A 12,256-nucleotide genomic window follows, 5' to 3' on the forward strand; every position below is an offset into this window, starting at 1 on the left:
GGGAACCGGTCTGTATGTGGGATCCGAACCCTCGGCGGGAGCGCCACCATGCTCCCAAGCGGCGCACTGTAGCAGTGCGCCACCGGGCCGGCCCCGACATTGTTGAGTTTCACCTGCAGCTCCTTCAAGATGTCACTGGCCTCGTCATCCAGCTGAAAGGAAGGGGTGTCAGGTCAGGTTAGTCAAGCATCCACATGTACAGGCATTTTCTTATCTGACCAAGGGACAGGGATCCCAAAGGGCTGAAGAGGAAACTGAGGCGCAGAGAGTTAAGCTGCTAGCTTGGGTTTGAAGGAGTGTCTAAGTTGGAACTCATCCCCAAGCCTGTTGGCATGTGAGCTCTAGGGCCTACAGGGACATGGGGGTGGTGGGGACCCCTTCCCTTTTCCAGCCCTGCCTGGGCTCTCCCACACCTCCTTTCCTCCCATGGCTTCAAACATCTTCTCTAGCTGAACTCGCAGCTGCTGAGTGTTGTTCATGAGGATGCAGGGCTGTAGATGGGAACAGAGAGGGGAGTCAGGCCTCAGGACCCCTCCTCAGAGACTACCACCCCACCCCCTGCCAGGGACCTCAGGATAGTTTCAGGGTCTGGGTCTAGAGGAAGCTGGGATCTCACAGGGTCACCTGAGAATGAATGAATGACAGCATTTGGACTCAGGTTCCTGGGAATGTTGGGGAAGGTGGGGGCCTCTGGGGACCGCTGGGGTAAAGAACTCAAGTAATTTCACCCTTGGCCTGGGATGGGCCTGGGGGGATCCACGAGAGGGGCTAGGAACTCTGGGAGTAGCAGGAGGGGGATTCCTTGTCATACGCCCATGTTCTCCTCCATGGGCCCAAAACTTTGCACACTCGCACGTACCCTGAAGGCTTCATTTGTAACCACCAGAAAATGACACACTGAAGGCATATGCTGACATGTGTGCTGACATCTCCAGATGTACGCATACAGCAAGACCCCCCAACAGACATGCAAACTCACACACACAATCACACCATATCCATTCAATACAGTAAAAAAAACAAAAAACAAAAAACACAGCACAGATATGTTGGACACACACTCTGACCAAACACACAAAAACAAGCACACTCAAGCACATACATGATACTCTGTTATCAATCTGGTCACACCACACATAGTTGGACACACATGTAGACCCAGGTGTCAGAACCCTGGGAAGGATGGAGCCCTGGGAGTGCTAAAGGGGGCTGGGGAGGGGGACAGGACAGGACCCCCCGCAGCTCACCACTTTCTCCTTCTCCTTGGAGCAGTAGGAGGCGAAGTCCTTGGAGATGATGTCCGCGTACTGGAGGAGCATGTTACTGATGGTCTGGGGAAGACACTGAGGGTGGGTGAGAGGAGGGGCTTGGGCCAGGGGGGCCCTCAGTCACCAGCTCCCATCAAGAGCCACTGGTGAGATCAGGGATGAACTTGAACATTATTAGCACCTAAAATGGACCATTGGGCTAGGCAAATTGACCTACGATGACCATCAAGACCCATCAGAGGAAGATGATTTTATGTAGACCCAGATCTTTTATAGAGCGACCAGCCATCATATCAGCCCAGCCTCAACCACAAGCATGCCCTGATCTTAAACTGAATTCCAATTCCTACCTGTAATCCCCAATGTCAACCCAGCCTAATGCCAATCCAGTCACACTTCAACCTCAGTGCAATGATCCCAACCCCCAAACTCACCCCAAGGTCCACTCAAATTCTACATAAATCCCAGCATTCACTTCAACCTCAATGCCAAATCAAAACCCAACCCTAATAGTAACTCTAAATCCAACAGCAACCCCAGGCTCAAACTCCAACCTTAACTCCAACAAAATGCCATTGACAATTCCCCTTATGACCTTAATCCCAACCCTGATCTTAACCCCAACATCACCTCCAACCTCAGCCCAAACCCCAACCCCAACCACAACTCCAAACCTCAATCCAAAACTCAATCCCAATTCTAACTTCAACCCAAACTCCAACCCCAACCTCAACCCAAACTCCAGCCTGAACCCCAACCTCAACTCAGGCCCCAACTCAACCCCAATCTCAACCCAGATGCCATCCCCAACCTCTACCCCAACTTTAACCCAAATCCCAACCTCAACCCAAACCCTAACCCCAACCTCAATCCCAAACTCAACCCCAACCCTAAGCCTATCTCCAACTCTGACCTCAACTCCCCAGCCCCGATCCCATCCCCTGTCTCCAACACTACCCACACTCCCGCACCTTGGCAAAGCGCCTCATGTAATGCCCCACGATCTGGGGGTCAGGACACTCGAGTTTCTTGATGATCTCAAAGCTCTGGTTGAGCTGGGAGAAGACGTCCACCACAGAACAGGAGAACAGGGCGTGCTCTGAGGTCTGCTGGAACTGTAGAGGGAAGGAGGCCGGGGGAAGGAGAGAGGTCAGAGCCAGCCAGGCCCTAGGGCCCAACCCTCCCACTCTCCCTGGGCAGAGCCAGAGACCAACTGCCCTGGGGTGAGTAGGACAGAGCGGGAGGTTGACTTAGAGACAACCTCTGGAGTTGGATGCAGAGGCCATGGGGCGGGTGGAGGGTCAGGCTGGATGAACTCACATTCCATAATTGTTGAATGAACAAAAGACCTTAAAAACCGTGAGCGAGACAAAAATGGCAGACACCTATCAGAGACTGTCCTCATCCCAAGGGCAATGTCTATTCCCAAATTGGCTCCCAATAGACCCCAGAGGGAGTGAAGTAACTATGGGCAGACTGGAAGTTCAGTCTTCAATTAGCCTTCTCACCCCATCCTTTTTGTCTCGCTCCAGGGCACCATGCAGGAAATCCCGGGACACCTCTTCATTCTCGTCCAGCCACTGGATGACAAAGGGCTCAAACCACCTGGAATGGAGAGCTGGGGTGGGGCCCTGCCACCTCTTGTCCCCCTCACTGTCTGTTCTGCCTGGTTCTGATCCAGTACTGGGTGGTGCTGGGGCTAGTCCTGCTCTCCCTGGAACCTGCCCTGTGGCCTTGGGTGGCTACTCCCCTGCTCACCTTCCCCGCCCGGCCTCAGTTACTTTGCCCATGAAATGGACTGAGCAGCTGCTACCAGAGCAGGGCGCAGACTTGCAGGAATCCTGGTTCAGATAAACTACCCAAGGGCACATGGGATTACTCTCTGCCATCTTGTTTCCTAGGCAATAGAAGGCTATCTGTCCCACAGTGTTGCTGTGAGCATTGAATGACACAGTACACAGTAGGCCCTCAGTAGTTGGTGGCCACCATCCCATTCTCCAACATGGCCCAGGAGTCAGACATCCCAAGTTCAAATCCCAGCTCCGTCACTTTGTGCAAGTCATCTGGCATCTTTAATCCTCCATTTTGTCATCCACAAAAATTGGAATCATACCAATCCTCCCTCATCTCATAGAATTATCAAAGGATTAGGTGAGAAAAGGCATGTGGGATAGCTCAGCAAGGTTCCTGTTGCCATTATGACTATGAATTTGGGGGGCTGTAGGAGTCCACAGTCCAGTGGCTGAGAATCGGGAACACTGGTTTGAGCCCCACCTGTGCCCCTAACACCCAGGTAACCCTGAGAAGGTCAGCCCTCCTCTCTGGGTCTCCTTCCAGCTGTTGGTGCTAGAGTTCTGTCTTGGGCTGGGCTTGGGGCAGAGTGCTTACGCGGGGTACTCGGGCACACGGTCCTTGAAGGCAGGAAGCTCTGCCACATACTCGTTGTAGAGCCACTTGACCTTGAAGTGGAGGTTCATGTAGTCGGCACTCTTGCAGAGACGATGTTTGTCGTGCTCTGGATAGAGGAGGAAGGGGTGGCTCAGCTGAGAGGCTGCCCACTCTGGTCATCACTGGTGTCTGACTCAGGCATGAGAGTTCAGGGCACTCATGGCCTTGGAAGGGACCCTGAGGCACAGCTACTTGCTGTAGCCAGGCTGGCGGAATGGGGGTGGGGGACTCACCCTCCATGGCATACTTCATGTCTTGTGCAAACAGATTCCACATCACTTCGGCACTGATTTTACCCACATTCAGCTCCTGGGGAAACCTGGCAAAGGTCATAAAAGTATGCGACCTTGGCACATGGAAGCCAGATGGCACAGGCTGCTTTGTCCTTTCCTGCCCCAGAGGGCAGTGTGTGGCCGGGCAGAGGGATCTCGATTTAAGTTCCCTCATAGTCATTGACTTGCTGAATGATTCTGCACTGAGGCTCTGCTTCTCCCTGAGCCTCCACCCACCCCACCCACTCATTCACCCATCTCTCCATCCATTCATTCACCCATTCGTCCATCTAGCCACACATTCATTCACTCAGTCGTCTGTATATATATCCATTCATCCATCCATCCATCTATCCCTCCATCTATCCATCCATCCATCCATCCACTCATCCACCCATCTCTCCATCCATCCATCCATCCGCCCACTCATTCATCTATCCGTGAATCCATTATTCATCCATCCACCTCTTCAATCCATCCATCCAAATCCCTGATCTTAATTCCATATCTAAGTTACCAGCAGATGTTAGTGCCCCAAAGTTAGCACTGTAGCAGTCACCTTAGGGAGAAATAAAACACAATAGCTCATTCAGCTAACACACACGAAAACTCTACAGGCAGAGAACGGTGTTATAACACCAAGGTCAAGGATTCAGGTCCCCATACGTGCCAACAACCCCCAAAATAAAATTCTACACATAAATCCACCTCCTGTGCCTATATTCACACACAATTACCCAATACACAATATTGTATATTGATGTAAATTCCACAATTATACACATATACACAATTAAACCCATAGACCACAACTATACACAAAATTACATATATCCACACATGTTAAATATAATGCAATTTAAATGAAAAACATTTAGAAAAGTAACTAGAACATAGTAAATACTTAAGCAACACTATATATACATATATTTTTTCTTTTTTCTTTTTTTTTTTTTTTTTGGCAGCTGGCTGGTACAAGGATCCAAACCCATGAACTTGCTGTTATAAAGCTGTGCTCTAACCAACTGAGCTAACCCACCAGCCTTAACATTATTGTTATTTATGAAGCTACACACACACACACACACAATTATATACATATGTACACATTGTTATTCACACAAATCAACACACACAAAATACATGTCTGATTACAGCAGCGATTGTGTGCATACACAATTTTATGTTTACGTTGCAAATTATGCCCATAAAAGAATTTCACAGAGGCACAACAAACGGCCATTTGCCCCCACATACACATTTTATGCATAATTAGCCACAGTCACCTTTACACACAAGACACAAAGTTGTGCACACACACACACACACAATTATATACATATGTACACATTGTTATTCACACAAATCAACACACACAAAATACATGTCTGATTACACCAGCGATTGTGTGCATACACAATTTTATGTTTACGTTGCAAATTATGCCCATAAAAGAATTTCACAGAGGCACAACAAATGGCCATTTGCCCCCACATACACATTTTATGCATAATTAGCCACAGTCACCTTTACACACAAGACACAAAGTTGTGCGCCGTCACAAAGTGGAACAGATTCTGCCACCACGGGGGAGAAGGTGTTGTCATGCGGAGTGCAAGGAGGCACGGGGGTCAGAGCTCTCAGGGTGGGGCAGCTTACATCACCTGTCTATTAATTCATTCATTTACTCTTTCATTCATCCATCCACCCACCCAGCCAGCCAGCTCCCCAAATTCATCCATACACTCATCCTTCATTTTAATAATCCAACCACACGTCCATCCAGCACCTACTGTATGCCCAGTGCTAAGCACTTAATTATATTTTATCTAAAGTTTGTATCTCATTAAATCTCCCCAATTGTGAGATATGGGTTGATAACCCCATTTTACAGAAGAAGATACTGAGGCTTGGGAAGGAGCAGAGCTGGGACTTGGGCCAGTTGCTGGATGGCATCCCTTGCTCCCTTCTGTCCCATCTGGGGTCCTCACCGGGTCTGTCTGGTACTCCCGGCTGTAGAGTTCATGACAGTTGTTAAAGATGTACTCGTAAGTTGAGTTGAGGCAGGCTTTCACGCAATCCTTCACCACCTGGCTGGCGCGGGGTGGGCTCTGGAGTTCCTGTACCTGCAGAGAGGGAGACAGGCATGGATGGGCATGGCTGGGACAGGACGTACCCAGGGAGTGGTTACAAGTTGTTCTAGGTTTAAGGAAATGTGGTAGCAGTATCAAGGCAGAAGGTCACCGAGAAAGGTACAATTCTCCAGGAAAAATTGTCACTTTTTCTGGGAGCTGGGAGTCCTGAGAAATCCCCCTTCATGAGCTAATGGGACTGGGTCTCTTCTTCTACCTTCATCCGAAAGAAGGTGATGCTGGTGAGAAGGTCCACGGTGGATTTAAGGTCCTGGAGTCTCTCCGGGCTGCTGGCTGGGAAGTTATTCTGTTGAAAAAAAGAAGAGAGGTGGGGTTGTGTAAGAAGGCTGGGGGAAGATGGGAGACGGTGTTTTAGGTGGGATACAAGAGTCCCCAAATTTCAGGAGGTGGGCTGGGATTTATGAAAGCACCTCAAAGCAACCATGGGTCTGCTTGGATGCACCAAGCACATTGGGGCAGGTACTGTCCATATATGTGTACACATGTCAGAGGAGCAGATTCCACATGGTAGGATGGACCCTCTCATGCACATGTCTGCTGGCAGCTGTCCCCTCCAAGCACACACACATGCATGGGGGCAAGCAAATCCTCACACATGCACTTCTTACCCGGTACATGGAGAGGTCGATTCGCAGGGAGTTATGCAGCTGGTCCAGGAGTTTCACAAAGCGCTCTTTCTGAGGAGGCAGGGGAGGAGGGAGGATGGATGGAGGTGGAATTTGGTGGCCAACGGAAGCAGCTGAGGATGGCATCATAGTGTTTACTTGGCACTACATGCACCCCACCCACCGCTGAACTGAACCCTCTTTTAACATCCATTTCCACCCTATAGCATCTTACAGAGGGGTAAACTGAGGCTCAGAGAGGGGAAGTGACTGGTGCAAAGTCACATCCAGAATGGGGACCCAGGGGTCACACCAGGTCTGACCAGCACAGTGCTGGGCTCTCCCTCACCCTCCAGCCCCAGTCCCTAGGACTGACCCCAAAGTTGGAGGCGGCAAAGCGGTCGGAGGCAGACACATTGGTGGAGGCGGTGGTGTGTGCATAGTAGGCGTTGATGTTGGCAAGAAGGGTGCTCATGACGGCGGGCACGCCGGGGCACATGTACTTGGAGGAGAGGCAGGCAAAGTGGCTGGCGAGAGGGAGTGGGAGGCACTGGGCCCGGGGTCCAGACAGGATGGGCCGAGTCACCCCCAAGACAACTCCAAGACAGCATCGGTGAGCAGCTTTCCCTCACCCCCAAACCATGGCCTGCCTGACCCTGTCCTCCGAGTTTCTCTGCATCTCTTCTCTGGCCCCACCTTTCTACTCATTGTTATCCCATCTGCTTCTAACTCTGGCTCTCTCGTCCCTGTTACTCCAGCTGTCAACAACAGTACTCAGCCAATCTCCACAGGAATTCCACACCGCACCCCATGTCCACCCCAGCCTGCAGCCTCACGTCATGGCTTGGTAGATGGACTCGACGCCGTAGCGCATGGCAAACTCGTCCACAATTTCCTGAGCTGTCTCATCATAGTAAACCTTCCAGGCGTCATCGCCCTTGGCATCCGGGATCTTCACGACTCCGTTGTTCTGCACGTCCGTCACAAAGTGGAACAGATTCTGCCACCACGGGGGAGAAGGTGTTGTCATGCGGAGTGCAAGGAGGCACGGGGGTCAGAGCTCTCAGGGTGGGGCAGCTTACATCACCTGTCTATTAATTCATTCATTTACTCTTTCATTCATCCATCCACCCACCCAGCCAGCCAGCTCCCCAAATTCATCCATACACTCATCCTTCATTTTAATAATCCAACCACACGTCCATCCATCCATCCCATATATCCACCCACAACTTAACCTGTCTATCCAATAATTCATCCTTCTACACAACCATCCATCAACTTATTTATCCATCTTCCCATCCATCCACCCATCCATCATCTGTCTGTCCACCCATAAACTCACCCATACATCTATCCAACTACTCCAAAATTAATGCACATGCTCATCCACACTTCCAGTAGTTCAACCACACATTCATCTGTCCATCCACCCACAAACCCATCCATCCATCCATCCATCCACCCACTCACTCAGCCATGCACCTACCCAAACATTCACCTGTCTACTCATCCTTTCTTCGAATAATTCAACCACACACCCATCCATCCCATCCATCTACCCGCAACTTAATTTAACCACCCAACAATTCATCCATCCACCCATCAATTTACCCATCCATCCCTCATCCATCTTTCTACCCATCTACCCACCTATCCATCTACCCAACAACCCCATATCCACCCATCCACTCATCGATACTTCCAATAGTTCAACCACACATCCATCCATCTGTCCACCTACCCGTTGTCCATCTATTTAGGCATCTGCCCACCAACTCATCTATCTGTCCATCCATGCACTCACCCATCCCTCCATCCAACTTTTTATCTACTGATCACTCATTCATCCACTCAATCATTCATGCATTCATTCAACAAACTAAGTTCTTAGTTTGGGGGGATAGAGTGCTCTCCAGGAGCCTCCAGGCAGCTGGAAGAGACAGACCCATACATCAACAGCCCAGCCCTGAGTGTTCAGGGCTGGGGCAGAAGGAAGGACCTGGAGATGAGTAGTGAGAGTCAGAGTGGAGGTCAGGGAGGGCCTCCCAGAGGAGAGGGCCCTGAAGATGGACCTTGATGGATGGGGAGGAATTTTCCAGGTATAGGGAATGGCAAGTAGAGGTGGTCTAAGAGGTCACAGTGAGCTTCGAAGTCCAGGCCAAACAGTGGCCCTCACCTCATGCAGGCACGTGTACTGGACGTGGTAGGGGGCCACCTTCTCCTCGCCTTTGATCTCTACGCTGATGTGTAATCGGATGGCACCTGACACTGCAGATTTGTCGGTTCGCTTGTCTGCATGGCAGAAAGGACGGCAGTGTCAGAACTTCCCACTGAAAATAACCCCGGGCTATTTTATTGTATGCACGTCTCTGTGACCCTCCCAGACTCCCTGAAATTAAGGCCCAGCTGTCTTTCTCCAGACTGGCTCACTAGGCTTGTGTTTCCCTTCTCAGACTAGAATTCCTTAGGCCCTGGCTCTCCCTTCCAACTAGGATCTCAGAACTTGCTCCTTCACTCACATTATTCCTGTGTCTGTGTCTCCCTCCTTAGACGAGCAGCTCCAGGCCCTACTTCTCTCCCAGACTGACCTTCCAGCCCTGCCTTCTCCAGCAGATCACACTCCTCAGACTCTACCCATTCTCTCAGACAGCCTTCCTGGCTTTGACCCTCTCTCCTCAGAACAGGATGCCCAGGTCTTGCTGCCTGCCTCCCCCATCGGACTGGGATATCTAGATTTCCCTCAACCAATCTAAGAGGTTCCTGGGCTCTGCTCACCCCTCTCAGACTGGCCTCTTACTATCCCTCCACACTGGACTCACACACCCTGCCTCCCCCATCAGGCTGGGCTCCCCTGATTCCACTCATTTTCTTTTTTTCCATATCCTACTGGTTCTTTCTCACTGGAGAATGCTGACTAATGCGGTCACTATTGTTTACAGGAGAACCCACTTAAAATTAATTTCACCATCTCATGATCATGGAGAGAGGTGTACACTGAGCAGATGGAAAACAGAAGAGAAGTGTACCCACCTGAAAAAGATCATCTACAAAACTCCTACTGCCCACGTCACATATAACGGTGAAAGATGGACTGTCCTGCACCTCATATCAGTGGCAAGACAAGGATGCCCCTCCCTCCACCTCGAGTCAACATCAAACTGAAGGTTCTAGCCAGTGCAATAAGGCAAGAAAAAAAAAAGGTATATAGATTTTTTTTTCCTTTTTGTCTTTTTTCGTGTCCGGCAACGGATCGCAACCCTCAGTGTTGTGCCCGCACCGGACCGGGACCGGCAACGGGATCGCAACCCTTGGCGCTGCGCCCGCACCTCGCTCAGCCAGTGAGCGGGAACCGGTCTGTATGTGGGATCCGAACCCTCGGCGGGAGCGCCACCGCACTCCCAAGCGGCGCACTGTAGCAGTGCGCCACCGGGCCAGCCCCTCACTCATTTTCTTAGACAGGGTTCTTGGGTCTGTAGCGCCCCTCTCAGATTAGGATTCCCAAAGAATACCTCTTTCCTTAGACTGGATTCTCAAAGCTCAATCTTCCTGCTTAGATTGGGTTCCTGATCTGTGCCTCTCTCCTCAGAGCAGGATTCCCAGGTCTGGGTTTCTGCCTCCCCCATGAGACTGGGAGATGGAGATTCTGTTCCTCCACTGCCCCCCAAAACCAAACCCAAACTAAGAGGCTCCTGGGCTCCACTCATGCTGTTAACCTGAATGTTGCCTGCTCGCATCAGATTAGGTTCCTTGACCAAATTGCTCCTGACACTGTGCCTCTCCCCTCCCTCTGGGGTCCCCACTCTGGCTGGCTCCCTGCCCCCCCACCCCCCCAGCAAGCCTTGCCCTCCGCAGCCCCCTCTCTCACCCAGGTTGTACCACACGTCCATCTCGCCGCTGAGCGTCCGCACCTCGATGATCGTCTGCCCCAGGAAGTCGTCAGATTCCCTCTTGAACCTCTGCTTCACGCGGGATTTGATGTCATCGTCCTCATCCCAGACACGCACCTTGATGCGGTCAGACGAGTTGTGACATTCACTGTGGGGGGAGTAGGAGGCAGGGCTGGGGTCATGTGGCCAGCATGGGGCCGGTCTTGGAGCCCTCCTTTGGCTGCCCCAGTGGGGAGCCCTGTTGGGGGTCAGGGGCCCAGACAGGCACTTACAAGTGGAAATTCTCTTCCCACACGGGATTGAGGTTCCCGTAGATGGTTTTCGTGCGTTTCTTGGTCTTCCCGACCTGGACTGTGACGTAAGGGTCACTGGATCCTGTCTTGTCCTTTGCCTGCAAGCCCTGGGCACAGACCACTGGAAGACACACAGGACAAACACAGTGGTGCACTCAAGGAGCGAGGCATGCCAAGAGCAGTCACAGCCACATGCTCCAGGCTGCTTACTGGAGACAACTGCAACATGGCCTGAGTACAACGACAGGGCACGGTGGACTTGCTAGAGAGTTAACAAGGATGGAGCCCTCAGCCGATGAAGGATGGGAAAGTACCCCAGCCCCTGGGGGGACACTCTCAGGTGTGAGCTCTACGCTGTTGCCCTGCGGTACCCAGAGGTGCTGAGCACCTGCTCATCAGGCTTCCTTCCCTGCCTCACATCCCCACCCTGCACGGGGGCTTTCTGGGGTCACTTCTGGGGTTACCCACGTGCTCAGGTCTGTCTAATCCAAAAAACGTTGGGCGTAGATAAACACCCCTTTGCCCTCACCCCTGCGTGGGACCACTCTAAAGTGCCTACTTAAAATGGCCCCCAGTGGTCCCAGGTGGGTCTGAGTCCCAGTCACCCACAGCATTGCCTGCACATTGGCATCCTCTTCAGGGCTCCTCAGGTCCCCATCCCTCAAAATGGCCCCCAGTGGTCCCAGGTGGGTCTGAGTCCCAGTCACCCACAGCATTGCCTGCACGTTGGCATCCTCTTCAGGGCTCCTCAGGTCCCCATCCCTCGCCAGGGCTTTCTGGGGTCACCTCCCAGATAAACCATGTGCCCTCAACTCCTCTTCTTGGGGTCTCGTTCTGGGTGACACCAACCATGACACACCCAGAAAGAGTGTCGTGCACAAATGTTTCTAGGCATACATGCCCACGCATGAGCGCGCACACACGTGGACACGGACAGACACGGACGCACTCAAGTACCCGCAGGAAAAGGGAGGGACGGGGCCTGAGACGGAGCACAGGGAGCTGAGGAGGGCCCGTGGCCGCCCGCTGCGCTCACCGGTGATGCTGATCTTGGCCGACCACTTGGACGTGCCGTCCAGCACGCTCTGCTTGACGGCCTTCATCTGCTGCGTGTGCGCCGTCCTGGTCACAGCGAAGATCTCCTGGATGAGCTCGAAGATCTCGGGCTTGTTGCGCTCCCGGATCTTCATGCGGTCTTTGAGCACCATGATGATGTTCTGCGTCCGGTCCTCGGCCCCGTGCTTGGAGCTCTTCTCCGCAGCCCCTGCGGAGGCCCAATGGCCGTCACTGGCCAGGCGCGCTGCCCCGAGGCTCCACACAGGCGCCA

At 52.1% G+C, this 12,256-nt stretch overlaps 1 protein-coding gene across 1 annotated transcript in view; it reads right to left on the bottom strand.

Moving 5' to 3' along the window:
• LOC103609363 (protein unc-13 homolog A-like) overlaps positions 1–12,233 on the bottom strand; it is a gene marked incomplete at its 5' end in the record, with an annotated part of 31,402 nt that extends 19,169 nt beyond the window's left edge. The window contains 16 exons of the mRNA XM_008593690.1: positions 99–152; positions 414–491; positions 1,248–1,331; positions 2,240–2,383; positions 2,777–2,873; positions 3,657–3,783; positions 3,950–4,106; positions 5,980–6,114; positions 6,338–6,427; positions 6,750–6,818; positions 7,123–7,273; positions 7,583–7,746; positions 8,926–9,041; positions 10,615–10,784; positions 10,909–11,050; positions 11,966–12,233. Coding sequence (XP_008591912.1) covers positions 99–152; positions 414–491; positions 1,248–1,331; positions 2,240–2,383; positions 2,777–2,873; positions 3,657–3,783; positions 3,950–4,106; positions 5,980–6,114; positions 6,338–6,427; positions 6,750–6,818; positions 7,123–7,273; positions 7,583–7,746; positions 8,926–9,041; positions 10,615–10,784; positions 10,909–11,050; positions 11,966–12,233 — 2,046 coding nt within the window. The remainder of the gene's footprint in view (positions 1–98; positions 153–413; positions 492–1,247; positions 1,332–2,239; positions 2,384–2,776; positions 2,874–3,656; positions 3,784–3,949; positions 4,107–5,979; positions 6,115–6,337; positions 6,428–6,749; positions 6,819–7,122; positions 7,274–7,582; positions 7,747–8,925; positions 9,042–10,614; positions 10,785–10,908; positions 11,051–11,965) is intronic.
• Between the last annotated feature and the right edge of the window lie 23 nt (positions 12,234–12,256).

Source organism: Galeopterus variegatus, unplaced genomic scaffold (assembly GCF_000696425.1).
Source record: "Galeopterus variegatus unplaced genomic scaffold, G_variegatus-3.0.2 Scaffold9528, whole genome shotgun sequence".
Taxonomy (NCBI): Eukaryota; Metazoa; Chordata; class Mammalia; order Dermoptera; family Cynocephalidae; genus Galeopterus; species Galeopterus variegatus.